Source organism: Triticum aestivum, chromosome 3A (genome assembly GCF_018294505.1).
Source record: "Triticum aestivum cultivar Chinese Spring chromosome 3A, IWGSC CS RefSeq v2.1, whole genome shotgun sequence".
NCBI lineage: Eukaryota > Viridiplantae > Streptophyta > Magnoliopsida > Poales > Poaceae > Triticum > Triticum aestivum.
Genome location: NC_057800.1, coordinates 533,015,257 through 533,042,174, shown reverse-complemented (window position 1 = coordinate 533,042,174; position 26,918 = coordinate 533,015,257). Strand labels below are relative to the sequence as shown.

The following is a 26,918-nucleotide window of genomic DNA, read 5'->3' as shown; positions in this document are numbered from 1 at the left end:
CAATCTCGTTACCGGCAAGTCACTTTACTCGTACCGTAATGCATGATCCCGTGATCAACCACTTGGTCACATTGAGCTCATTATGATGATGCATTACCGAGTGGGCCCAGAGATACCTCTCCGTCATACGGAGTGACAAATCCCAGTCTCGATTCGTGCCAACCCAACAGACACTTTCGGAGATACCCGTAGTGCACCTTTATAGTCACCCAGTTACGTTGTGACGTTTGGCACACCCAAAGCACTCCTATAGTATCCGGGAGTTGCACAATCTCATGGTCTAAGGAAATGATACTTGACATTCAGAAAAGCTCTAGCAAACGAAGTACACGATCTTTGAGCTATGCTTAGGATTGGGTCTTGTCCATCACATCATTCTCCTAATGATGTGATCCTGTTATCAATGACATCTAATGTCCATAGTCAGGAAACCATGACTATCTTTTGATCAACGAGCTAGTCAACTAGAGGCTCACTAGGGATGTGTTGTGGTCTATGTAATTCACACATGTATTACGATTTCCGGATAACACAATTATAGCATGAACAATAGACAATTATCATGAACAAGGAAATATAATAATAACCATTTTATTATTGCCTCTAGGGCATATTTCCAACAAAGATATTCCATTCCAACCACATAAATCTTGATCTTTAGCCTTCCCCAAGTTGCTTTCCACTCAAATTATCTTTCCACCAAATCATATCCTATGAGAGAGAGAGAGAGAGTTGAGTGTTGGGAAGACTATCATTTGAATCACAAGAGCAAGGAGTTCATCATCAACACACCATTTGTTACCTCTTGGAGAGTGGTGTCTCCTAGATTGGTTAGGTGTCACTTGGAAGCCTCCGTCAAGATTGTGGAGTTGAACCAAGGAGTTTGTAAGGGCAAGGAGATCGCCTACTTCGTGAAGATCTACCCTAGTGAGGCAAGTCCTTCGTGGGCGACGACCATGGTAGGATAGACAAGGTTGCTTCTTCGTGGACCCTTTGTGGGTGGAGCCCTCCGTGGACTCGCGCAACCGTTACCCTTCGTGGGTTGAAGTCTCCGTCAACGTGGATGTACGATAGCACCACCTATCGGAACCACGCCAAAAATCTCCGTGTCTACATTGCGTTTGCTCCCTCCAAACTCCTCCCTTTACCTTCATATGCAATTGTTTTACTTTCCGCTGCTATACTCTTAGAATTGCATGTGTAGGTTGATTGCTTGACTTGTGATAAGTTGCTAAAATCTGCCAAGAATTAAAATTAGGAAAAGGCTAGATTTTTATTTGGTCAAGTAGTCTAATCACCCCCCTCTAGGCATACTTTCGATCCTATACATGGTCTCTCTCTCTCTCTCTCTTCATCCCAAGTGGTGGATTGTGGCCTTCAAGCTCATGGTTCTCCTCTTCCCGAGAAGAAGTTTACTAATCGTCCCATGAACGCACCATGGCTTCTCTGCACACAAACTTGACAAAGGGTCAGAGAGATTTTGTTTTGTTATGTGTGAGAAGGAAGGCCTTGGAGCGGTATATAAGAGGGTTAGGCCGTAGGATTTCACGAGATAAGGATGGTTGAAAAAGATTAAGAAACAAACTAAACGAAATCGATCAAATCTGCACCAAATCGTTGTGTTAGCACGAAAGACAACACACAGTATGAGAACGTGTGGTCTTACCAGCACTCGTACTTCGCGCTTTGCATGCGTTCGAGACTCCCAGAGCGAATGTCGACCAATATAGCTTGTACCCTGGGTCGCACTCCCCTTCGGCATGTGAAAAACAAAAACGTTTTTTTACAGAGGCTTTGAACCCAACGAATGCCAGCCTATGGTCGGAGCTAGATCCAGCAGATCCCTTGGTAGGGTATCTTAGCCAGGTGATTTGGGTTGGATGGTAACAGGAAGTAAGGTTTTAACCAGGTTCAGGCTCTCACGATGGAGATTATACCTACTCCTACCCGTGTATATTGCGATTGGGGTGTGTACAAAGTATAGGTGAATACCAAGGGATTGTAATGTGTCTATCGACGAGCCCGACCCCCAACTTATATAGCATAGCGGCGGTTCTATGGTTATTGTTCCTAGTTGGCTATGTCGGTGGAGGTAGAGTCCTCCACGACCTCGGTATCTCTGGCTTATATATCAACTCTTCTGGAGTCTTCGTATAATCCTCCATGGGTCGCCTAATATGGCCCAAGATGTAACCGACCTATGGAACCTCAGCCTGGCCCACCAGACTAGGAATCTGACATGGTAAGAGGCCCTAGACCGAGACACCGCCACCCTTGAAAGTCATTGCTCACGTCGAACTAGGAGAGGGATCCTCTGACGTACGGTGCCCTGCCGTTGGGCCACTGACATGTGGGCCCGGGTCCACATGTCAGTGGGCCAACGACACGTCAGAGGAGCTGCGTCCGTCGAACTATTGCACGTACGTCATTTCATGGTGCCATCCCTATTACGATGCGAGATTCAGTGAGGCATGTTGCATTGTTGTTCCATCCGTAGACAATTTGATATGTAGTGTCGAACAAGGATAAGAGAAAATGTCATGGCAAGGCTCTTTCTGGTCACCCAAATAGCCCGCAAAGACCAAAACAAGAGAAAGACTTTGTTTTCGAAATTTATCTTCTAGGAAATAATTGTACTTGCAAACTAAATTGGTCACCCTCACGTCAATATAAACTGTCATGGAAAACGTTCAATCCGGCATGCCTAAAAATCCGCCATCGAACTTTTAAGGCTGGTCATAGTGGTAGTATCATAGTTAGTATCATGCATGTCAACTAGGCAATTTTGATGAGGTGTCATGTCATTAAATGAAAAAAGAGAGGGTGGAGTATCATATCATGATACCATATCATAATAAATGTTATACTACTTTGTGTCATGCATGACAATAAATAAAGTAATACATGATACTAATATATGATACTAATATATGATAGTACTATGCATTAGGGAGGTAGTATCATACACTATTATCAGTATATGATACTCGCCATTACAACCAGCCTAACATTTCCGACTTTTTAAGTATTTATTTCATTATTTCATTTCACAAACCTTTTTTTCCTCCCGTAGAGCGGTCGCACCCGGGTCCCACCCCAAAAGCCCCAACCCCCGAATTCCCCAATTGACCATTTCTGCACTGAATCTCATTCCCATCCCAGCCCACCACTGTAAAAAGGCGGCCGTGACAGTAGGGTTTCCCGATTCCCATCCAGCGTACAGACTAGGCGACCCCCGCTTCCCGTCCCCTCTCTCCTCCACACGCCTCGTCCCCTCTCTCCTCGTCCGCCGCCGCCGCCGCCGCCGCCGCCATGGGCAGGGGCAAGTTCAAGGGCAAGCCAACCGGCCGCCGCAACTTCTCCACCCCGGAGGAGATCGGTAACGACCTGAGCCCTCACCCCTCCTCGATTCCGTTCGGTCCCGTCGTAGTCAAATTCAGTGCCAGCTAGTGGGCTTTGTCTGCCGCCGTTGTCCAGGCGACTGCTTGATCTGATGTTGCGGCGAGGAGGCTTTTCTTCTTCTTCTTTCGCTTGGTTGCGGTGTTCCGGTAGGATAAGGGTAGCTCATGGTGACGTCAACATGCTTGGTTTTACTAGGAGGCATGGCTTAACATAAAACGATTTGCTTACAATGATGCTATGGGTTGTCGACGATGGGTTCTTCGTTGATCTATCCCGTGCGTCTTTAGTGTTAACGTTTTTGTTTGGTCTGGATCACTGGCGGAGGCCTCCAGTGGGCAAGCCTCTGGATGCTCATAGACTACACATTTTGCGTATTTCCTCCCTAAGGTTTAGATGCTTTCTCCATCACATGACTGGAGTACTGGACAACTTCATTTGCTTCTTCCCTTGATTTGTTAATGGAGTTTCCATTCATTTTCACTCTTATCAGAGCTTCACAGAAAAAGTTTATTTGTGAAGTTTAAACGCAGTGAGATATCAATAGCACCATGTATTTATCTAGTCTCAGACGAATACGCGTTTTCGAGGCATTATACAAGAGAGATGCTACATTTGAATTTGTTTGCGTACCTCTACAAAACATTTTTTGGGTGCCTTCGTATATATTTGTTTGCACCTCAGTGACTATTGAGTCATTTGTATTTGGCAATTTTACTTTTGCTATTCTTTCGTGTGTAGCTTTGACTTATATTTGATATTTTAAATGCAGCTTCTGGAACTTCAGGGCGTCCACGGTCGTTTAAGAAGGTTTGCACCTTCCGGAATTGAATTAATTTCATCAACATAATATTAGGTTACCTATGCCTTTGTTGTGCTTGTATTATAAACTTCTGATTCTAACATATAGCCACTGAGGTCCTATATTTGCTAATCTGATTGTGTAGTTTTTTTTTCCAATTGTTACAGCCGATTTCATAATCATTTGGGAAAAATACCAAGAGTTTTTGAGTGCATATAGATGAAGTGTTTACGTTTAATGCAAATGTGATCATGATATACTCCTTTCTGATCATCGATTTATATTTTTTAATATAGAATGTAGCTGAAGCAGAAGAGGAAGAGGAAGAAGTGGAAGAATCTGAAGACGAAGAATCCGAAGACGACGGTGAAGAGAAGGTTTTATGCACTTATCCATTTGGAAGTACATGTTCATGTGCATGATTCATTGTTTACCAATCTGATTCAGTTTATAATATTCCAGAAACATAAAGGAACTGAAGGTGTTATTCAAATCGAAAATCCAAACCTGGTGAAAGCAAAGAATATAAAAGCCAAAGAAGCTGATGTAAGTGTGTTACAACCAGAAGCATCTATGACTTTACTACTGGTGGCTAAATATCATAAAATAGCATGCCACACTGGTGATAGTATTAAGTTTCCTCGTCTTTTCCTCCATTGCCTTTTCTATGTTGTCATACAAATGGCGTTGCCCAGCTATTTTCAATCATGAAAAGTGAAGTGGAACTCTTTATGAGCTTTAAAATCTTCTTTCCATGTTGATACAAAATATTGCCATACATATCTCCAACTAACTAAGCTTGCACGTTTCAGCTTGGAAAGACAACTGAACTCTCGAGGCGTGAGAGGTACTTGTCTTATATCAGCTTGTGCTATTTTCCTATTTGTGAAATGCGATGGTTATTCCATGTTTTCTGTCTTACACTCTGTTTGTGTACCATATCTCGCTGCAAATGCTCGTGCACTGCTTCTGTGTCTACCTTGAGAAATGGAGGAACATGAACTTGTAGCCTCTGGGCAAGTGGGCATGCAAAAAAAAAAACTAATATAATGAATCAGTAGATAAACAAAACCTATGTGGTGGTACATATTAGTGGTCAGCATATTACCTTCTATATTACGTCATTCCCACTGGTTTGCAGGTTCTCATGAGTCTGTAGGTAGCACATCTCAGATTCGTTCTAGTCTCTAGTCACTATGTTGGTACTCACCTTTATGTAGAGATGGTCTTCATGGTAAACAGTTCCGTGTAAAACTGTAAGGGAGAGAGTGTGTGTGTGAGTGGAAAGAACACAACACCTATTATGTCGAAGTTCGTACCATTGTGATCTGCCCCATTGCATTGTTATAAAAAATCGTTTCATCAACTCTGCTGACACACTGCTATCATGTTTATTTTTAGAGAGGAGATCGAGAAACAAAAATCTCATGAGCGCTATATGAAGCTTCAGGAGCAAGGCAAAACAGAACAGGCGAAGAAAGATTTGGGTGAGATTTTTTCCATGTTGTGCTTACCTCTTATCTTCTCTTGGTGTCTCTTGGCCATGGTTATATATGTACTCTTCACATGGACTGCTACAAGATTGGACTCACACAGAAACATACACCACAATAAGGAGAGTAGCGTTTTGTGAATGAACTGAGTGAATAGAGTATTGATATCAGCAGCAGTGAACTCACAGCTACTGCCCAATCATATATAATCATCAACTTTTTAAAGCCCTGCATACATTCAATATTGAAGCATTCGTGGAAGTTGCAGATTGCCATAACTATTGTCTTGCAAATGCAGAACGTCTTGCTTTAATAAGGCAGCAAAGAGCAGATGCTGCAAAGAAACGCGAAGAGGAGAAAGCTGGTATGCCCCTTGATATTTGTCTATTGTTCATGTTAAGTTCAGCATCGTTGCCCTACATATCGTATTCACATATAGTCTTTGACCTCTACCTGTCTCATCAGTTTCTCATGCTGAAGTATTTGTTCCTTTGATATTTTTTGCTAAAAGGCATTTTAACACCTTTGAATAGTTCCAACTTCTTTATCTATAACAGGGTCTGCAATTTGGGATTTGTGACGGAATAGGAGTTGTGAATGGGTACTTAGTTCTGTATGGTTCACAAGGATTACGAGTCGACGAGTCGTTCTGAGGTTGAGACTCATAGACTAATCGGACTAGTCTTAGACTAGTGCTGGACTAGTCGACATAGTACTGTAGTACTCAACTACTAATACCTAGTAGCAGTATGGAGTAGTATGTAGTAAACTGTACAGCACATTACAGGCCAGCAGTGCTAGCCAACACTAGTCAGGCCCAGCCCAGCCTAGCGCCACACAGCATGCCCCCACCAGCTGGCCCATTTGGGCCCAATTGGCTAGCCTATACTTAACTCACGTCCCAGCCACTGGAACCCTAAGATCCCAATCGATCCCAACTCAGCCGCCAGTGCCAACACGCACGGGAGTACGTGCGCGTGCCCCGCGCCTCCGGCCGCTTCCGCCGGCGAGCTCGCCGACCACCGCCGTGCCTCCTCCCTCTCCTCTCTCTCTCACTCTCTCTCTCTTCCTTCTCTCTCGTCTCAGGGCCGCGCTCGCCTACGGGTCATGGCCACGGCCGCCGCCCGAGCACGAGCTCCAGCCGGCCGCCGCGCCTGGCTGCGACATCCGCCGTCCCGGCGATGAGTGGCGGCGGCCTCTTCCAGCAAGCTCATTTATACCTCCAAAATTTTGAGTCGCTCGACTCGATTTGGTCGACTAGCCCAGACTAGTCGTCGACTAGTCCATCCACGGCTCGACTCGGTCTGCTAGTCTACACGAGAAATGCAGTCGACACTCACTTTGCAACTAGTCTAGACTAGTCGTTTGACTCGTAATCGTTGATGGTTCAGAGGGAGGGAGGGAGCTGCACTTTTGAAAAGTAGCATGGCATGCCATGATGGACAGAAAGCACACGGGAGGAAGCTGAAGCGTCTGGTCACCATGTAATTTTTGCATTTATTACCCTGACATTTTTTGCAGTCTCCATGACCAGACCATTCCACCCCTCTCCCCTTCGTCTTCCTCAAGGTAGCAGCAGTCCTATATGGCTCAATCGAGTGTGAAAATTAGACCATTAGAACCCAACAAATAACCCCCGAATCAAGATGATACTAAGAAGAAATCTGCACGCTAGAGCTGTCATAGACCACCGAAGAGGGAGTCGCCTATGAACAACCGTCAATCACACCTCCCTTTCCAATAGTGATTCGCCTAGAACCTACTGTCATTACTCCTATCAATGCACACATGAGTATCAGAGAGGGAGAGGCTAGCGCCATGATGCTCTGTTCGCATGCTGCCGTTGTCGCACTTAAGTCGCCGCTGCTATTTTGCACCAGATGTAGAGAGGGATTTGGGCCCTAGGATTCCATGAAGTGGAATTTTGGAAGCTAGGGATTTGGCGATTGTGGTTTTTGGAGGTGGTGACGAAATTGGGAGCCTTTCGACAGGAATTGCATACATTTTTTTTCTCTGCAAATTAGCTAGGCCTGGAAGAGGTGTTGGTTTCCTCACACATGTGGTGTATGTGCACTTGGCAGCATGCCATTGTGGACGAGATTCTCTGACTTGCCTCACTACGGAGTATGGACTAAATTGACCTTGAAAGCCAAGTTTAGGGGGTCACTTTTCTGCACTTTTTATCTTCACATGGACTAAACTGTACAGTGGCATTACATCGTATTAGAATGCTTAATAATCTGGCTAGGTCATGAGCCACACACTTGTCTACCCAGTTCTTTTTTTAGGAGAAATCGCGTGTTCATTACAGTGTAAACACAACATACATGCAGCACTCAGTAGAAGGGGCCAGAAACACAGCAGAAAGGCCCCCAAGAAAAACAAGTAAAGCCTGGGGGGGCAAAATGCAAAAAACGCCAACACTCCACGCAGATCCGTACCGCTGTTGGAGTGCCGTCGAGGAAGCGGACGAGTCGCCATCCAACCCTGAACCGGAGAGACTCCATTGCAGTCGAAGCCGCTTTGTGAGCCAAAGAAGTGGTCGGCCGGGGATCCTTCCCATGCTTGCCGGTCCTCGGCTCCGTCGTCTCCGTCCGACCACAACGAAGGAGACCACCGAAGCCGCATGCCGCAGACCACAAACCCGAGACCAAGCCCCGTCTTACCGCACGGGCCAACACTGTGTGTCGGCCATATCTCCTGTACACATCTCTCCCATCTTCGCTGACGGTGCCGAAGTAGACAACACCTAGGCAAACGATGCCCGCCACCGCGCACGCCGGCAAGGTAGAACCAAACCTCACCGCCCAAACAAAGCGGCAGGAATCTACCCCAAAGGCTCCTCTTCCATCCTGTAGGACATCGGCAAGGGGGACGGAGCCTCGGAAGAAACGAATGTTGATGAGACACCGCCGTCACTAGAGCGTTGCTCCACCAAATCCTAAACCTAACCTATCTACACACTGAGAACGAAGCGCCGGGGTTCCCCTCCCCTCCCGCCGCCGGAGGGAAGAGGAACCGCCGGGCTCGCTGGCTTTCGACCGTGGAAACGAAGCCTTCTCCCTCTTCACCTCTCGCGGGAGCATGGGAAAGGGGAAAGGCGGCTTGTTCCGGGTTGTGTGCTTTTGAGCTGACTTTCCCGGCCCTTCCTTTCCCGTGTTATCTGCCCAGTTCTCAGGCCCATGCCAGACATCAATTTTTCCTAGGCATAGTGTAACACCAACCAAACTCTAAACGACTACCTGCCAAATAGTACTATGTGGCCTTCGCATAACATCTATTGAAAAGTAGTTAGAAATGGTAATAGACTAATAAATATAGGCGAATAGAATATTTTGGAGAGTCGTTTGGAGCACAGAGAGAAAAAGAAAGGGAATCTTTTGGGAGGCTCTCCATATGTACTACATCCTCCGTCCGGAATTGAGCGGCGGGAATTAGCTGCCGCTCAAACGCAGACGTCTTTGAGCAGCAACTAATTCCGGATAAAGGGAATACTTTGCATTAACATCATTTTGTCTCTTATGCACAACAAAGTGTTCGTATTTTCATTAACCTAAAAATTTGTAAACAGTGTCACATTCTTTAGTTTGAGAATATTACGAGTTGTGCACTGAATCATATCCTGTTGTTTGCAGCTAAAGAACAGAGGAAGACCGAAGCGCGCAAATAACCGCGTAGGTTGTGGAGGCTGTGCTGTGTTGGCTGGACATTTATTTCTATGCATCTTAGTATATTTAAACCCTGGTCTCTATTGCATCATCTACATTTCCATAAAAACCGTGCATTGACAAGTGTAAAGTAGTCCTGTCGGTGTGGCTTGCTGTAAACTTGAGCTTGGCAGGGTACACATTTAGTGAGATCAGCTTATGTGAGATTTGCTTTCACTCAAATTGGTATGGAAAATAACTGTTGAAATTTGATGTTGCGGGCTTTCGTTGTGTGAATGATGGAGAAGAGCGAGCGCATGTATGCCATCAATCAAATACACAATACTTATTTTTGAGGGCAGAAGAGCGCATGTGTGCCATCAATCAAATACACAATACTTTTTTAGGGCAAATACACAATACCTTGGTGTGATGGAATAACTGAATAGATGTGGTGATTAGGGCATGTACAATGGTGCTATCTTACGAGTGTTAGAAAATAAATAAATGCTGAGATTGAGGAGAGCGAAATCATAAGAATAGTCTTGTCTTCTCTTATTTAAGAGATGGTTTCTGAGCATAATTTATCTCTTCATATTTAAAAAAAATAGCTAGTTATTAAAAACAAAACTAAAATATAACACATTGTAGATATTTTTTTGTCATCTCTAAATATAACACATTGTATGACTTGAGAAGTTTCAGCTCTGATTTAGTCTCCCAACAGACTTATTTCTCCATGCATAATATTTTTCTTCTTCTCATTTTTGACCCAAATACAACAAAAAGGAGACCCATTTTGATTTATGTATTTATATGTTTTGATACGCCACATGACAATATATATTGACGACAATTCATAACCACACACTACACGTGTGTATTTGTTTCCAGAAAATTTGGAGGTATACAAAATAATATTTTTGAAAAAAGTAGTGTTCGCTGGAGTATATATATTTGTGAATCTGTCCTCCAAATCTTAGTTTCAGCATGGAGTATGACATTTTGAAGCTCCTATTTTCTTAAAAATAAAAATAAAAATAAAAATAAAAACCGAATTTTCAAGAATTCTGAAAAAAATCAACGTGTGTAAAATTTTCATGCAATACTTATGAGGTAACGAAAAATAACAAAATCATTAAACTTCACGTGTGTTTTCTTCTATAGCTCACATGTATCTCATCGTAAGCTTTACAAACATGTAGAGTACATCTATATGTACATGTGGATTGTTTTCAATTTTTTTGAAACTTGAAAATTTGATTTTCAATTTTTCTTCAGAACTCCAAACGAATTTCTTATACATCTCCGCCTACTACCCTTGCTCTGTTTTTCAATTTTTTAAAAACTTGACATGTTGATTTTTGGTTCTTCTTCAGAACTCCAAACAAATTTCTTGTACATCTCCGCCTAATACTACCCTTGCTCGGCGGGCTATTGTGCAGGAAACGCCCCTAGTACTCCAATAAAATTACTCCCTTCATTCTCTTATACAAGGTTACTTCATATTTCTTTAGTCTAACTTTGACCATTAATTTTACCAACAAAAAGTTAGTTATATGCCACATAAAGTATGTCATTAGATGCACATTTGAAATAACTTTCCAATGATACAGTTCTCATGACATATAATCCATATTTTGTTGACCAAAATTACAAGTGAAAGTTTGACACAAAAAAGGAATGGAGGGAGTAGCAAAAATGAAACATCATAATCCATTGTAATGACAAACATTGTAACAACATTGTCATATTGAATGCTATAGTTAGCGTGAGACTTTATTTGCTTTAATTTCTCACAAGACGTTTCCAAATGTGTCAACAAAAGCAGCCAATTCAACCAGAGTACCTCAGTTTGTTTTTCTCGAACTGCCGAAAGAGTACCATACCCTTCGAGGGTAATATTTCTGTGTTCCCAAAATTCACTATTAAAGAAAAGCTATAATGCTATACCTTCACGAGGTAATTCTAACTTAAACCCACTCTGTTTTGTTACAACAGCAGCTCAACCTTGGGCTTATTCATCGCTAGTGTCCTACGAAACAATCCTCCCACTGCTGTGTGTAGAAACTGGATGGGCCTTGTATGCAAAAAACGGACATGCCTTTTGGAGGATAGCGCAATACTAGTAGTGGCTTTAGCAGTACTAGATAGATGTGACTGGAAGTTTCGAACTTCACTGCATGATTTTGTTTTTCATCATCTTGCGTTTGTTGGCGTCCAGGTATTTCTTCCGAAGCCGTATGACCTTGGGAGTAACCTGATCAGGTTCAAATGCCAACAACTCAATATAAAGCAGCATAATATAAGAACTTGCTTCCAAGATGAAACTGGAATAATAATATGCACAAATGGAAAACCAGCTAGACAATAACTCATTTTCTTTGAGACAGATGGGTATATTGTTATCCCAACTAAAACCATATTTTCTGTTTGGATTAATCAGCACCCCAACACATTAGCAGAATTATTTTGGATTTCAATGCCCCCACACTGACACGCCAATATTGTATAGTATACAAACTATTTTCTTACATTTTTTAGGTACACAAAGTATAGTTCCCTGATTCAATAGAAAGTTACTTTTAAAACATGCTCCCAGCCTACTTTGTAAGTAGGTACAGATTTTTAGGTTGTCAATTTGACTAACAAAACATATGTAATATGCCAACAACAACAAAGCTTTTAGTCACAAAGAAGTTGTGCTAGGCTAGAGATGAAACCCATAAGGTCTCCCACGCACCCCTATCCTTCAGATCTCTTTACGGACTGCTCCCAAGTCAAGCATGGTCTACCCCTACCTCTCTTGACATTATCAGCACGCTTTAGCCGTCCGCTATGCACGGGAGCTTCTAGAGGTCTGCGCTAAATATGCCCATATCATCTCAAACGATGTTCGACAAGCTTCTCATCAATCGGTGCTACCCCAAATTTTGTATATCTCATTCCGGACTCAGTCCTTCCTCGTGTGACCACACATCCATCTCAACATGCGCATCTCCACCACATTTAACTGTTGGACAAGTTGTCCTTTAGTCGGCCAACACTCAGCATCATACAACATTGCGGGTCGAATCGCCGTCCTATAGAACTTGCCTTTTAGCTTTTGTGGCACTCCCTTGTCACAAAGAATGCAAGAAGCTTGGCGCCACTTCATTCATCCGGCTTTGATTCGATGGTTCACATCTTCATCAATATCTTCATCCTTCTGCAGCATTGACCCTAAATATTGAAAGGTGTCCTTTTGAGGCACCACCTGCCCATCAAGGCTAACCTCCTCCTCCTACCTAGTAGTACTAAAACTGCACTTCATGTACTCGGTTTTAGTTTTACTAAGTCTAAAACCTTTCGATTCCAAGGTTTGTCTCGACAGTTCTAACTTCCTATCGACCCCGTCCGAATATCATCGACTAGCACCATATATCACCCGCAAAGAGCGTACACCATGTGATATCTCCTTGTATATCCCTTGGGAGTTGGGACTTCATATGTTACATACAAAACATATATAATATGCCATAAAAAGTATATATATGTAAAACTTCATTGGACGGCGAATCTACAACAACAAAGCCTTTAAGAGTTTTATAGTCCCAAACAAGTTCGGGTAGGATAGAGTTGAAACCCATAAGATCTCGAAACCTAGTCATGGTTCTGGCACGTGGATAGCTAACTTCCACATATCACTGTCCACGGCTAGTTCTTTGGTGATATTCCAGTCCTTCAAGTCTCTCTTTACGGACCTCTCTTAACATGTCAAGTTTGTTCTACCCTGACATCTCTTAACTTTATCATAACGCTTTATCCTTCCGCCTATGCATCGGCGCTTCTAAAGGCCCACATTGTATATGCCCAAACCATGTCAAACGACGTTGAACAAGTTTCTCTTCAATTGGTGCTACCCCAACTTTATCTCGTATATCATCATTTCGGACCCGATCCTTTCTTGTGTGGCCGCATATCCATCTCAGCATGCACATCTCTGCTACATCTAACTATTGAATATGTCACCTTTTAGTTGGTCAACATTCTGCCATACAACATCACCGATACAATTGCCATCCTATAGAACTTGCCTTTTAGCTTTTGGGGCACTCTCTTGTCAAAGAGGACGCCAAAAGCTTGGCGCCATTTCATCCATCCGGCTTTTATTAGATGGCTCACATCTTCATCGATATCACCATCCTTTTGCAACATTGACCGCCCATCAAGGCTTAACCTGTTCCTCATGCCTCGTAGTACTAAAACTGCACCTATGTACTCAGTTTTAGTTCTACTAAGCCTAAAACTTTCGATTCTTTATATTAACCCCGTCTGACTATCGCCGACTAACACCACATCACCCGCAAAGAGCATACACCATGCGATATCTCCTTGTATACCCCTTATGACATCACTCATCACCAAAGCAAAATGATAAGGGCTCAAGCTGACCCTTGGCGCAATCCTATTTTAATTGGAAAGTCATCAGTGTCGCAGCATTATCATACATTTCCTTGATGAGGGTAATGTGCTTTGTTGGGACTTTGTGTTTCTATGAGGCCAATCACATGACAGTCTACGGTATCTTATCGCAGGCCTTTTCCAAGTCAATGAACACCATACGAAGGTCCTTCCTGTCCATAAGTTGTCGTACCAAGAAAATAGCCTCCATGGTTGACCTCCAAGACATGAAACCAAACAGATTTTTGGTCACACTTTATTGTATGGCTCATCTGCTTAATTCCATGGTAATCAATGCAACTTTGAACATCCCTCTTATTTTTGAAGATTGGTACTAGTATAACTTGCCTTCATTCTTCACACATCTTCTTTGACTGAAAAATGAGGTTGAAAATAAGGGTTCATCTTTTTTAAAGCCTCCCTAACCTCAAGACTCTACTCATGTATTCATCAAACAAAACGTTTGTTGATATCATCAAAGGAGTCCAACTCAATGGCAGAGCTCTAATTCTAACAATTGGACAGATTGTCGAAGTACTCTTGCCATCTACTCCCCTCCGGCTTTAAATACAAGGCCACTATAAGGAAATACAATTTGCATCTATACAATGCCAATATCTCTTCCCGAGATGAATTGATAAGATTTTTGCCTCGTCCGATGGTGCTTATTAATGCAAACGTTGCATGCAGCCATAGAGGAGGCGCCACATACAACATGTTTAGTTAGTCCGAAACACGAAAGGTTTTCACACAATTAATCGTGCTATTTATTAATTGGCTTTTTTTTGGTACCTGAAAAATGGGATAGTGGCCTTGTATACAAAACACAAAGGGATTTGACTTGGTTGACATGACTCAGTACTCTCACGGATCCTGGCCATCCTATAGATGTCCCTTTCCCCTTCCCTCGTGTTTAAAAGTTGGTAGAGGTCCTCATACGCCCGACCCCTTGCTTCACTCACGCCGGTAGAGGTCCTTCTGGACATCATCGTTCCACCACTAGGTATCTTTAGCTTCGCTTTTACTTCCCCTGCTCACCCCAAATTTTCTGAAGCCACCTTCTGAACGCAACTCACCATCTTCATCTACATATTGTTTGCATCACCTCCTTCCTCCCAAGAGCCCTCCTTAATAACCCTTTCCTTGAAAGCCCAATTGCCTCCCCCAGAGCTTCCACCACCTTGTTCTAGCGATTTTGACGCGCTTATCCTGCTAGACGTGTATCCGAAAGTGGAAGTCAGCCACCACAAGCTTATGTTGAGGGACAACACTCTCTCCAGGTATCACCTTACAATCTAGGCAAGCACGTCTGTCTTCTCTTCTCGGGAGGACGAAATCAATCTGGCTAGAGTGTTGACCAGTACTAAAAATCGCTGGATGGGATTCTCTCTTTTCATAGAGGGTGTTAGCTACGATCATGTCAAAGACTAAAGCAAAGCTTAAGACATCCTCTCCTTTTTCATTCCTGTTGCCATACCAAAAACCCCATGCACCCCTTCATAACCTGTGTTAGACACGTGGCCATTGAGGTCTCCTCCTATGAAGAGCGTTTTGCCAATAGGTACACTCCTAACCATGTCCTTCAGGCCTTCCCACGTGCTCTCATTTTGGCCTACTTGTGGGGCATACTTGCTGATAATACTAAGAACTAAGTTCCCAATGACGAGCTTGATCGGGATGATCCGGTCCCCTTGCCTCTTGACGTCTACCACACTATACTTTGTTAATCAAGATGCCTACTCCATTTAGTTGTCCCCGTGTACCACAACTTGAAGCCGATATCCTCCACCTCCTTCGCCTTTTGTCTCTTTCATTGGGTTTCTTGGATACATAGGATATCAACACCATTCGGTTTCTTGGATACATAGGATATCAACACCATTTGGTTTCTTGGACACATAGGATATCAACACCATTTGGTTTCTAGGACACAAAGGATATCAACGTCTGCCCTCACCGCTGCATCAACTAACTCCCGTAACTTATTCGTCAAGGACCCTACATTCCAACTACCTAAGCGAATTCTATTTGGCTCAGCTAGCTTCCTTACCCTTCGCACTCGTCGAGTCAACTGCGAAGATCCCTGCTCACTTTTCACTACACCCAAGCGTCGATGTAGAGCACCACTAAGGATGTCACGAGCCGATCCTTCCTCACTTATCACCGTATCCAGATCAAGATAGAGCTATGTTGACCATGAATCTGAAGATAAATCTTTTACAGCATACAACCCATGTTTCGCTAGTGAAATTGAAGATTTATAAACCCAAGCCCGACTTATAAACCTGGATAGAAGCAGTAATACCAAACTGCATGGCAAAAGATTATGGCTTACTCTTATCTGGAAGAAATAACATTGCATACCGATCTTTATTTGATTTTAGACTCTAGAGTTTATTTTAAAGTATCGACATTTTATTTTGACATAAGTTATATGTAATCATTAAAAATCAAATATAACCAACTAAGTATCCATTTTTCTAACTTCAATGAAACAGGAATTGGAACAATGCTTCAGAGTCTAGAAGAATCAATTGTTTATCACCATTTACCACACTCGATCCTCAGAGTGAAAATTTTGCTCTATTAAATGTTTGAAGAACTTAAGAAAAAAAAACTTGCCTCAATAAGCTCATCTACAGCAACATATCCAATTGCCTCTTCCAAAGTCATCTGCATGGTTCAACAGCTTCCATTAAGATTATGCAATAGCTAAGAGTCACTGTGTTTGGTTAAATGAGCCCAAAAGAAGGAATGCTACATTTCTTCATCAAAATAATGCACATATCTAAAGCTATCCGTCCTCAACTCCAAAAACAAAGAAAAGTGTGGCCATGATGTTCTAGGTCCACAACGGGGCCTTGATGGTTGTCAATTAGGTCTTGTAGTATGTTGTGTCTATATCCCACACACACACACACACGCACACACAAAGTGCAGATATCTCATGATGTCTTGATACATGAGCAAAGGACATACCAAGCGAGGTGGAGACAGGCGGATATTTTCATCCTTTCCAGGAGCTCGGATGTTTGTAAGTTCTTTAGTTCTCACAGGATTGATCTGCCCAACAACATTATTTTCATGTATTAGCGGACAGGAACTGATTCATGCTAAGTAAATAATCAACTTACCTCAAGATCACTATCACGTGAATGCTCGCCAACTATCATGCCTTCATATGTCTTTCAACAAGGAAGAAAGAGAGTTAAGGTAATCTCCTGCACCTAGAAGGTACTATAACAAAATGAAGTGATAGCTACCTCCATCCCAGGAGAGACAAAAAGAGTACCACGAGCTTCTAAACTCATGAGTGCATGTGAAGTGATAAATCCTCTGCCAACAGATACCTATATATGAACATGGAGAAAAATTAAGCTCCACTTGTAGAGTTCAGAAGCACATAGGTATTGTTCAAAAGTACTGATTCTATTTACTTAAGTTATGCTTGCTTCTTTGCTCAAATGAATATCAGTATTAATACCTTATTGCAGTGTAAAATATAATTTAAAAGATAAGCAAATAAGAGTAACATAAGAATATAAGATTATGAAGGTGCTGAAATTTGATTTACCAGAACTCCTTTTCTAACAGTGCCTAGTGGACCTCTGTATTTAGCATATGCTGCATTCATAGGGAAACCATCGGTCAGATAACAATGAAGTCTTAGTTACATGTATTTAGCATATGCTGCATTCATTGGGAAATCATACGTCAAGAATTCTTGAAATCTAGTTAGGCATGCAACGCAAATAAACTGCTGCATTTTGATGCAGTAGCGCACTAATTTTCTTGTGTCATAGCATAAATTTTATTTTCATGGTCTGTGGCAACCGTGTGCACATGCATAGCCTGAAAACTGGAGGATCGTTGACATCTACCTAAGGTAAACAGCACAAGGTGGTAATAATACTTTCAGAACGGGCTGTGATCCTTTGACTTATGCAACAAACAACAACAACAACAACAACAAAGCCTTTAGTCCCAAACAAGTTGGGGTAGGCTAGAGGTGAAACCCATAAGATCTCGCAACCAACTCATGGCTCTCGCACATGGATAGCAAGCTTCCACGCACCCCTGTCCATAGCTAGCTCTTTGGTGATACTCCATCCTTCAGGTCTCTCTTAACGGACTCCTCCCATGTCAAATTCGGTCTACCCCGCCCTCTCTTGACATTCTCCGCACGCTTTAGCCGTCCACTATGCACCGGAGCTTCTGGAGGCCTGCGCTGAATATGCCCAAACCATCTCAGACGATGTTGGACAAGCTTCTCTTCAATTGGTGCTACCCCAACTCTATCTCGTATATCATCATTCCGGACTCGATCCTTTGACTTATGCAGTTGAAAGAAAATCGAAGACTAACAGCACTAACAGCAAAGTCTGCACAGATCACTACATAATTTGCCTCTAAACTGGGAAGACGAGAATTCTGGTTTTGACCATTGTCTATGCACTTCAAGTCTATGAATTCATGACATGACTATGTGGCCTGCTATTCACCTAAAAACAACATGTGTGAGTTACAGACTGCAACCGTTATGTAGCACCGAATTATAAATAGCATCATACCCTGGAAAGCACGATGCATAAATCCAGTTCCACGTGTAAAGCTGTTGAAAACTCCTTTAACACCCACCAAACCCCTGCATCCATAATAGCTCATTTCATATTATCTGAACCAAAACCATAAATGCATATTACATCAAGTCAAAGGAATCGGTAGATTCCAAAATTAGGTTCATTTGATTTTACAGTAAATTCTACTGGGGGCATATCCATGAGGTAAACAGGCAATATACAAATACGAAAACGAACATAATTGGCTAAAATTATAGAAGTAAAAGGTGAAATATAACTATATTAAGGTACAAATGGCTAACAAGTGATGCAACTAGTAATCAGCAGAACAGAGACCACTACTGACCTAGATGGACAGGTCATGAAGACCCGAGTTCTTCCAGTTGTCCCAGGAACAGGGCCCATGTCCAACAATTCCCCCTTCCTGTTGTTAAGGGTTTCCAACACAAATCCGATATGCTCCTCGTCCACCTACAATATCCAATTCATAAATTGAAAATATAAGATTAAAACATGTGAAGATAAAGAAGCTCAAACATAGCTTTCCTGATTGCTACCTCGACAGTAACTTCTTCAATAGGCTCTAGCCTTTCCCCACGCTCTGTTTTATACCTAATTTCCATAAAGAAACTGGTCAAGCTCATAGTGGACAAAGTGCAGTCAAATTGCTCAAAGAGATACACGTATTAGAAAGGAAGGAGTGAATATGATTGATAAAAGAGACAAATATGAATGTCTAGCTAAAGAATTGAGACGGTTAGCTTGCCACAAAAAGTGTTTGCATGCAAATGAGACATAATAATGTTTGTGATTGATTGGAACTCACATCACTCTTGGGGGTGAAACTGAAAGCTCAAATCCTTCACGCCGCATGTTCTCAATTAAGATTCCTGTAAGTTAGACAGATCATCCTATGATGTTGATGACTAAATTTCTCATTATATCACAAAAAATTGGCATGAGGCACTTTTAAATGAGTTGAATAAAATTTCAGCTAGAATATGAGGGACTTCATCAAAGTTTCAGACCTAACTGAAGCTCTCCCCTTCCTTGAACTTCATAAGATTCTGACAATGGTCCAGGAAGAACATTAATTGCCAAGTTTGTTTCAGCCTCTGCCATCAAACGGTTCCCAATTTTCGCTCCAGTTACCTGCAAAATTTTAAAATCAAGCCAAGTCGGCCAAGTTCAGATTTTGCAAATTATACACTAAAATATCACCCAACAAATTGACAGATTATGCTCCAACGAGTTCATTTTAGTTGGCACCAGCAACATGTCAAGTTAATCTATAGAAGCGCTATTGGATCTTATGTCATTTAAGCAATGACAAGTCCTCATAAAATTCCACATATGATGATGTAAAATGGCATAATCAGAATTCATAAATACGTTGGTGTAAGTTTGTTATGTCAAACATTAGAAAATGCCAAAGGAACTTCACAATTAATCTATCATGGTGCATACTGCAAAAAAAAAACTTATATTGCATAGGATAGTAGGAGGCTAGCACCATACCTTGGATTTAGCCCCCCATATATTTAATGATAGTAGGAGACTAGCTCCTTACTCTCACCTACCAATTTAGAAGCACATTCAGAAGCTAACTGACAATAGATTTGGGAAAATTTGATGATTCGAGAACAAATTTGTCATCCATCATATACTGGAGGTCAGCCTTTTCCATCTACTCATGATTTGTAATTGAGCAATGGGTTGTCAACTACATCAAGTTATAAAGTTACAACCTGGCCAAATGCTATGCTTCTATTTTCCCCCAAAAATCAAAGGTCAAACAGAGAATATTTTTAGTGTAAATACACCAAACAAATCAAATCCAACCTGAAATATAAAGATATATTTTCAAAACCTGCATATGAAATCTACCTACTGAACAAAATAGTTGTGTAATGTGTAGAGTACACTATCATTGTTCCACGACAATTAACACCTATTAAGGGATTTCTGAACTCTATATGAAATTGTAAGACAACAGTTAAACATACATGAACAGGCACGATAAATTTCACAGCATCATTTATCATGTCTTGAAATTTATAATTGTTCTGCATGTGGCATACAAAATAAGAACTGGTTGCCAAGCACTCCTGTTCTGACATGTGTAGACACCTTTTTTGTTCCACTTAGTCAAATAGGAGTCGCTCAGGTTTGCTCAGATGGAAAGAGGATCAAGATGGATCATTTACACCGAAAGTGGTGAACTGTTATTTGGTACTTACATGAGTGCCATCACGGCCAGCCAGTGGTGAATCATTCACACCGAAAGTCATAGAAATTGTGGGAGGGTCCAACTCAACTGCAGGCAGAGCAGTCAAAACCTACACACAATTACATTCACATATGAAAACAAAGAATTGCTGACAATTGAAAAGGAGAATACGTTCTGTACAGCAACAAGTAGCCAATCAAAACATGTTACCCCTACCTCCGGATTTGCCACGGTGTGTCCAATTGCTGGACCAGACAATCCAGCCATTGAGATTATATCACCAGCGCCTGCAGCCTCTATTACTGCCATGCTTGTGCCTTTCTTTTTCATAAGCTTGACAACCTAAATTTATTTTGTAACATACAAAGGTTGTTAAAGCTTTTAATAAACCCAATTGGCAAACACATATTGGATGGTAAAGAATAGGTTCGGCATCAAAGAGAAAAGGTGCAAGAAGTTCGGTCACACCTTTCCATCCTCAATCTTGTGAACCCCTTCATCCGTGATGCGCAGACCATGAACTTTGTCGCCAACACGGATAACTCCAGAGGTTACACGCCCAGTGAGTATTCTTCCTAGGTAAAAATCACGCTCCATCATGGAAACCTGTACAGGACCGTTACAAACTTATTTGAGTTTACATTTCAAAACACAGATGAATGCTAGATGGAGCATCATATTTAAACTCCTCTGTTTCGAAATAAGGGGGATCCACGCTCAAGGAGCATTATAGAAAAGTAATTGCTGTAAGGATATAAAGGAATTGTCTGTAGAACATAAAATGTGATATGTTGAAACAAGAAAAATCCATATGATGATTTATATTGTGGACATTCCTTACCAACGGCTAAGAAAAAAATGCAACTTGCTTGGAATAAAATATTTGACTACTTCTTTCAGACCAGTACATATGCAATTTCATTCAATTCTGACAGATAACTCGAAGAATTAAAAATATACTGTAATGGTTTAATTGTTAGCCATTTACAGATGTCTCAGAGTATGCAAGCAACAAGGATAGCTACAAGTTAGGACAGTGCTTGGTAGCTGGTATACACATCGGCAGTATAGTCAACTCACTTGGAATAAAATATTTGACTACTTCTTTCAGACCAGTACATATGCAATTTCATTCAATTCTATACTGTAATAGTTTAATTGTTTGCCATTTACAGATGTCTCAGAGTATGCAAGCAACAAGGATAGCTACAAGTTAGGACAGTGCTTGGTAGCTGGTATACACATCGGCAGTGTAGTGCTCTTCCAGACAGATGTTAGCCTGGCTCGAACTTACAGCATATTCCCATAGTGTTATGTGTAAGGAAATGGACTTTTAGTTATTCCAATGGACCAAACATATACATGTACTACACAACAGTAGAGTAGTAACTAATACCTACAGACCAACTAATATGCTCGGCTACCATACATCTAACATAATCAAATGTGATTTTAACATGGTTAATGTGGCAAACTTTTATATCAAAGAAAGATGAAACTGCATACATAACAGCTTGAGCCATGTTGTTATGATCATGGGACGACAAAGGTTCTTGCCAACTATCCATGAAATATGAACTGGGCCAAAGAAATCACAAGAAATGTAGACATCCAAAATATGACTCAGTGAAAGACTGAAAGTTGATGTCATACTGCAAAAGGTAGTGAAACAAATTGATACTCATTCCTCAATAACGAGGACTAAATTCATACACCACCTTAGGAGATGTACTAAGAGGGGGAAAAACTATCAACATGGAAGCATGGACAATAAGCTAAAAGCCCCATTTCAACCACTACTCAACATTCCATTATTAATGTTGAACCACCCAAGATTTTTTTGCTCGCTGAACAAAGCAAGGACCAAAGAGAAAAGGAATAAAGAAGTACATATCAAGCACCTTTCATATTGATGCCTTCAGCAAATTCATTCTTAAAAGCAAGAAACAATAGGGGATAATCCTCTTGCAATTTTTACTAAAAAGGTAGGTGAATGCGCGCAACAACATTATCATGGTTGCTGCAGCATGCGTGGATGCCTCATGATTGTACCTAAGCCATATCTAGGTTAGCTTACGAGGCTAACCTGCATCACCCCATACATAGCTGACTTGAGAATAAAATCAACATGTTTCAAGATTGTATCAGATGTGCTAGCAAAACACAATTAGCTTATCCATCATGGCTGGCCTTGCTTAACCAGGTGTATTGGATTGAACTGAGTGGAGACTGTATCCAGTTTGGATATTTTTCAAGATGTTATATAATTTGTCTTGGAGCTATTTTACTCCGGTCTAATTAAGATGCATAACCACTTTCCGAAATGGTACAGCTAAGACACATACTGAGCATCTTGCCATCTACAGGAGCTCAAATAAATAAATTCCATGAAAAGAATGCTGTACGAGTCATTAGTGGTGGACCAAGAACTATGGCTGCACCAAGTCGTGTGAAGCCAGAAGAAATAAAGTACTCCCTCCGATCCATATTATTTGTCGGTGTCGCTCAAACAGATGTATCTAACACTTAAATACGTCTAGATACATCCGTTTGAGCGACAAGTAATATGGATCGGAGGGAGTACAGACTTGGGGACACGTTGTTTTGCTTTGTAAGTAGAAGGTCAAACAATTGATAGTAGTTCTTCAAAGCTAACACTATACGTCGTATAAAACAATTAAGGTAGGAATCGTGTTGTAGTTGCTAATTCAAGTGGAACACTCTTATAGAAAGTAAATGCAGTCCACTTAATGACCACTCATTGTATCGTACACTTTACAAAGCATGGATTCAGGAATAACAAAGAAATATAAAATGCTTTCTCATCTCAAACAAATATCATGTTCTGATGTTGTTCGGTATACTAACCAACATTTGGAACGGAGCCTCAAGGTCAGCTTTTGGGGAACGAACATGTTGTACAATTGAATCAAGCAAAGGAGACATGTTTTTTTCACTATCAGGCGGACACTTAGTGAATTTCAAGGAAGCCCACCCTTCTTTAGCTGATGCATAAAGAACTGGGAAATCTAGCTGTTCTTCTGTAATATGTAAACAAAACAATGTCACTAAAAAAGAAAAGAAAGTTCTAAGGCAAACCAATTTGAATTGCTAGAAATGCACCTGTGGCACCCAGATTTGCAAAAAGATCGAAGACCAAGCTCTCAACTTCGTTGCAGGTTTCTTCAGAAACTGTTGGCGTAGAAGAGTTACAACAAATACAACGTACAAGGAACATATACGTGCCAAAAAATTAATGCACATGTATACCATCTGCAATTAGAATATTTTTTTTACCTTCCGGAGAAAATTTACTTTGCTAGCAGGATAAACAGGACTATAAGGAAACGCTAGATTCCTTAGTTGTAAGCAAATTTACCAGATCCGACTGTGCCCTTTGTAAGACAAAATTTGCTAGATTTCCAGTTATGTGGAGTTAACATAAGAAAAGTGATGGTTTAGTAGCCTCATTGTACAGTTAATTAATGACTACTGTACATATTTCTATAGTTTTCTTCCCTTACCTTCACTAAATTACCGCCACTCTAAGTTGACTTTGCATGCACCTAGTCTCTATTTATGCTTTGTCTGTATTATGGCAATTCACCTATGGACATGTTCATACGGTAACATCCTTGTTTAATGGAACAAACAAGTACAACTTAGTTGCTCAACAACCAAATGATTCTGCTCTGCGTAAAAAAATGGGTTGTTTTCGTTATTTTGTTCAAACTCAAACACTACACCCATGAGACGTGGATTACTGTTTAATGGGCGAAATTTCTGGTAATGAGCAGACCTGAAGGCCTATCAACCTTGTTGAGGAGGAGGATTGGGCGTAAACCATACTTCAAAGCCTTTGAAAGCACAAATTTGGTTTGTGCTAAAGGTCCCTCCCCAGCATCAACAACCAAGACCGCCCCTTCCACCATTCCAACAACTCGCTCAACCTATAAAAAGGCAATGGCCATCTCAAACACCACATCAAAATCATCATTTCAGTCTTATAAGTATACAATTATACCAAAAGTGCTTACTTCGCCACCAAAATCAGCGTGGCCAGGGGTATCGACCATGTTGAGCTCATTCTCCTTCCAAGAGACAGAAGTGACCTGAACATTTAACCAAAAGGAAACAAGAAATGTCACATACGTTGCCACATTATCTACATTGGAAAACGTTTGTCAACATCTTCCCTGTTACGACAATGCTTCATTAGGACATTAAAATGGGGCAGACTAGTGTTCTGCTACTTGCGGCCCTCATTGCAACACGCCTAAAGAGTATGTAGAACTGCCAGAGAGTTAATGAGTGGGTAACTGAGCACAGGCTCTGAGCTCTAGCCAGCCAGTTGTTGAACCAGACGTGGCATCCATCGGTCCATCCTCCCACTAATTCGAATTCATAGATAAATGCGCACAAGGTGTCGTGACAGAGGCCAACAAAATAGCAAACTGAGTATGCCCTTTGGACCAGATCTCAGTCCTGTGTCTGTGTTATGGCCCCTCCTCTGACGCGCGCAGTTTGCTCGACAAAATGCCGAGCAGAAATTCTCGCGCGCAGCCTAAGTAGCCACGCACTATCCATGCGACTGTGAGAGGGTTACCTTGGAGGATATGGTGATGCCGCGCTCACGCTCGAGGCTGATGTTGTCCATGGCGCGCTCGTGGGGGATGTCGGCGCCGCACTGCCGCAGGAGCCGGTCCATCAGCGTCGTCTTCCCGTGGTCAACGTGGGCAATCACCGCCACGTTGCGGATGCGAGCCGGGTCCGTAACGCCTCCCAGAGCGGAGGAAGGCGGGCTGGCCGCGGACGCGGCCGCGGAGGAGTAGAGGCGGTGGAGGAGCGAGGAGGCGAAGGGCGGCGGGGCCGAGGCCGGCGAGGGGAAGGCGGGGCGCGCCCGGCGCGCCGACGAGCGGAGGCCGCGGAGCAGAAGCGCTGCGGCCATGTCGTTCGTGGCGGCGGCGGGGGAAGGGTGGTGCGTGTGCGAGATTTTGCGCGGTCAGGTCGGATCGAAGCACGCGGCCGCGGAGGTAGACGCGGCCGGTCGAGGGTTTTGGTCGGGTCTGACGGGCTGACGGCCCGTGTGCGTGTGGTTCGTTGCACTGGCACGCCAATATCCTTTTTTTTAGTGGAACTTGCCGCTATTTATTCAAATCAAGTTTGGAACCTCGTTCGAAATTACATTCTAAAATAAAGTCTGGTGGTGAATCCACCCAAATACCACACCTCTCTTCTCCTACATCTACTTTAGCTAATTTATGCATGGCAATATTCCCAGAGCGCCGAACCCAAGCGACTTTGAACTCGGTGAATGTGTTGAGCATCTCTTTGATCTCCTTTATCCAAGGCCCTACTGCAGATAAATTCCGTGTTTGCTGGTTGAGCATTTGCACCAGCATGTTGCTGTTCAGTTCCATATGTAATCTCGTAGTCTGAATTGCGCTTGCTAACTGAACCGCACTCCTGCAGGCAAGAACCTCCACAGCTTCTGGATCGGCGTTGTGTGGGAAAAACTGGCAGGATGCACCCAGAAAAGCTCCATGATGATCCCTCAATACAGCCCCGCCACCGCCCTTCTCACCAAAGCGTGAAACTGCTCCATCAGAGTTCACTTTGACCCATCCATCATCATGTGGCTCCCATCGATGCACCATCTTCTGCTCCCGAACAAGTTTATCGTTCTGGTGTGTTTCCTTCCATTCCGCAAGATGCATCTTGATAGCAGTGGCAATTTCATGTGGCAGTGCAATTCTTCTTCCATCCCTTGCTTCATTTCTTGCTAGCCACAGACTATACACCGACTGGATCATAATTTCCTTCTCATCGTCTGACGCCCCAGCAAACCAACCAAGGAGCCAGGAGGCGATAGCGTTCTGAGAGTCGAACTGACACGGCGGGATATCCACCGTTACTCCCAATTCCAAACACAACGCCCTACAAAACTAAACCGAATGCTGGCAGGTCCAAAAACGATGCGTCGTCGTTTCCTCACGACCACACGCAGCACAAAAAAATCCCCGGCTTGATACGACGACGAAGGAGCTTCGACCCAATGGCGAGGCCGTTTCTGATAATACGCCACATATGGATCTTTGTTTTTGCTGGCGCACTTGTCTCCCACAAGGCCATATACCCTTTATGCGTTTGGACTGAATTTGAGGGCCCCGGCTGTCCGGTCTTGGCCCTGTTCAAATACATCCTGAAGTGGTAGGCCGACTTCACCGTGAATAGCCCATTTTTTGTCAGATTCCAGGCCATATAATCATTAGTTGTCGGACCCCCCACTGCAACCTGCTTGATATCTGTAGCATCCCCCGTGGT

General features: G+C 42.5%; 2 protein-coding genes across 2 annotated transcripts; one reads left to right on the top strand and one right to left on the bottom strand.

Annotated features, from left to right (window-relative positions):
* The first annotated feature begins 3,135 nt into the window (after positions 1-3,135).
* Positions 3,136-9,614, top strand: LOC123062076 (28 kDa heat- and acid-stable phosphoprotein). Its single transcript, XM_044485411.1, has 8 exons — positions 3,136-3,379; positions 4,172-4,209; positions 4,498-4,578; positions 4,664-4,747; positions 5,014-5,048; positions 5,603-5,688; positions 5,993-6,058; positions 9,330-9,614. The coding sequence occupies exons 1-8, from the start codon at positions 3,313-3,315 to the stop codon at positions 9,362-9,364; spliced, it is 492 nt and encodes a 163-aa protein (XP_044341346.1). The 5' UTR covers positions 3,136-3,312; the 3' UTR covers positions 9,365-9,614.
* A 1,478-nt stretch (positions 9,615-11,092) lies between these two features.
* On the bottom strand, positions 11,093-25,665 carry LOC123062075 (50S ribosomal subunit assembly factor BipA). The gene is made up of 19 exons (XM_044485410.1): positions 25,201-25,665; positions 24,632-24,706; positions 24,394-24,544; positions 23,718-23,786; positions 23,463-23,635; positions 21,063-21,200; positions 20,811-20,936; positions 20,605-20,703; positions 19,393-19,516; positions 19,191-19,254; positions 18,922-18,976; positions 18,711-18,835; positions 18,356-18,429; positions 17,359-17,408; positions 17,048-17,134; positions 16,919-16,969; positions 16,764-16,847; positions 16,407-16,457; positions 11,093-11,601 (listed from the first exon to the last, which is right to left on the bottom strand). Exons 1-19 carry the CDS (start codon positions 25,540-25,542, stop codon positions 11,518-11,520), a joined length of 2,022 nt encoding a protein of 673 aa, XP_044341345.1. The 5' UTR covers positions 25,543-25,665; the 3' UTR covers positions 11,093-11,517.
* Positions 25,666-26,918: the final 1,253 nt, after the last annotated feature.

What these genes read in the sequence shown, in the direction of transcription:
- LOC123062076 (XM_044485411.1), top strand. Translation starts at nt 3,313, where the DNA reads ATGGGCAGGGGCAAGTTCAAGGGCAAGCCAACCGGCCGCCGCAACTTC. An exon ending in AAGACGACGGTGAAGAGAAG is followed by an intron (nt 4,579 to 4,663) that starts GTTTTATGCACT and finishes ATAATATTCCAG; the next exon opens with AAACATAAAGGAACTGAAGG. An exon ending in GAACTCTCGAGGCGTGAGAG is followed by an intron (nt 5,049 to 5,602) that starts GTACTTGTCTTA and finishes GTTTATTTTTAG; the next exon opens with AGAGGAGATCGAGAAACAAA.
- LOC123062075 (XM_044485410.1), bottom strand. Translation starts at nt 25,542, where the DNA reads ATGGCCGCAGCGCTTCTGCTCCGCGGCCTCCGCTCGTCGGCGCGCCGG. An exon ending in AAGGGGAGAGCTTCAGTTAG is followed by an intron (nt 19,255 to 19,392) that starts GTCTGAAACTTT and finishes TCTAACTTACAG; the next exon opens with GAATCTTAATTGAGAACATG. An exon ending in CACGTGATAGTGATCTTGAG is followed by an intron (nt 16,848 to 16,918) that starts GTAAGTTGATTA and finishes GTTGTTGGGCAG; the next exon opens with ATCAATCCTGTGAGAACTAA.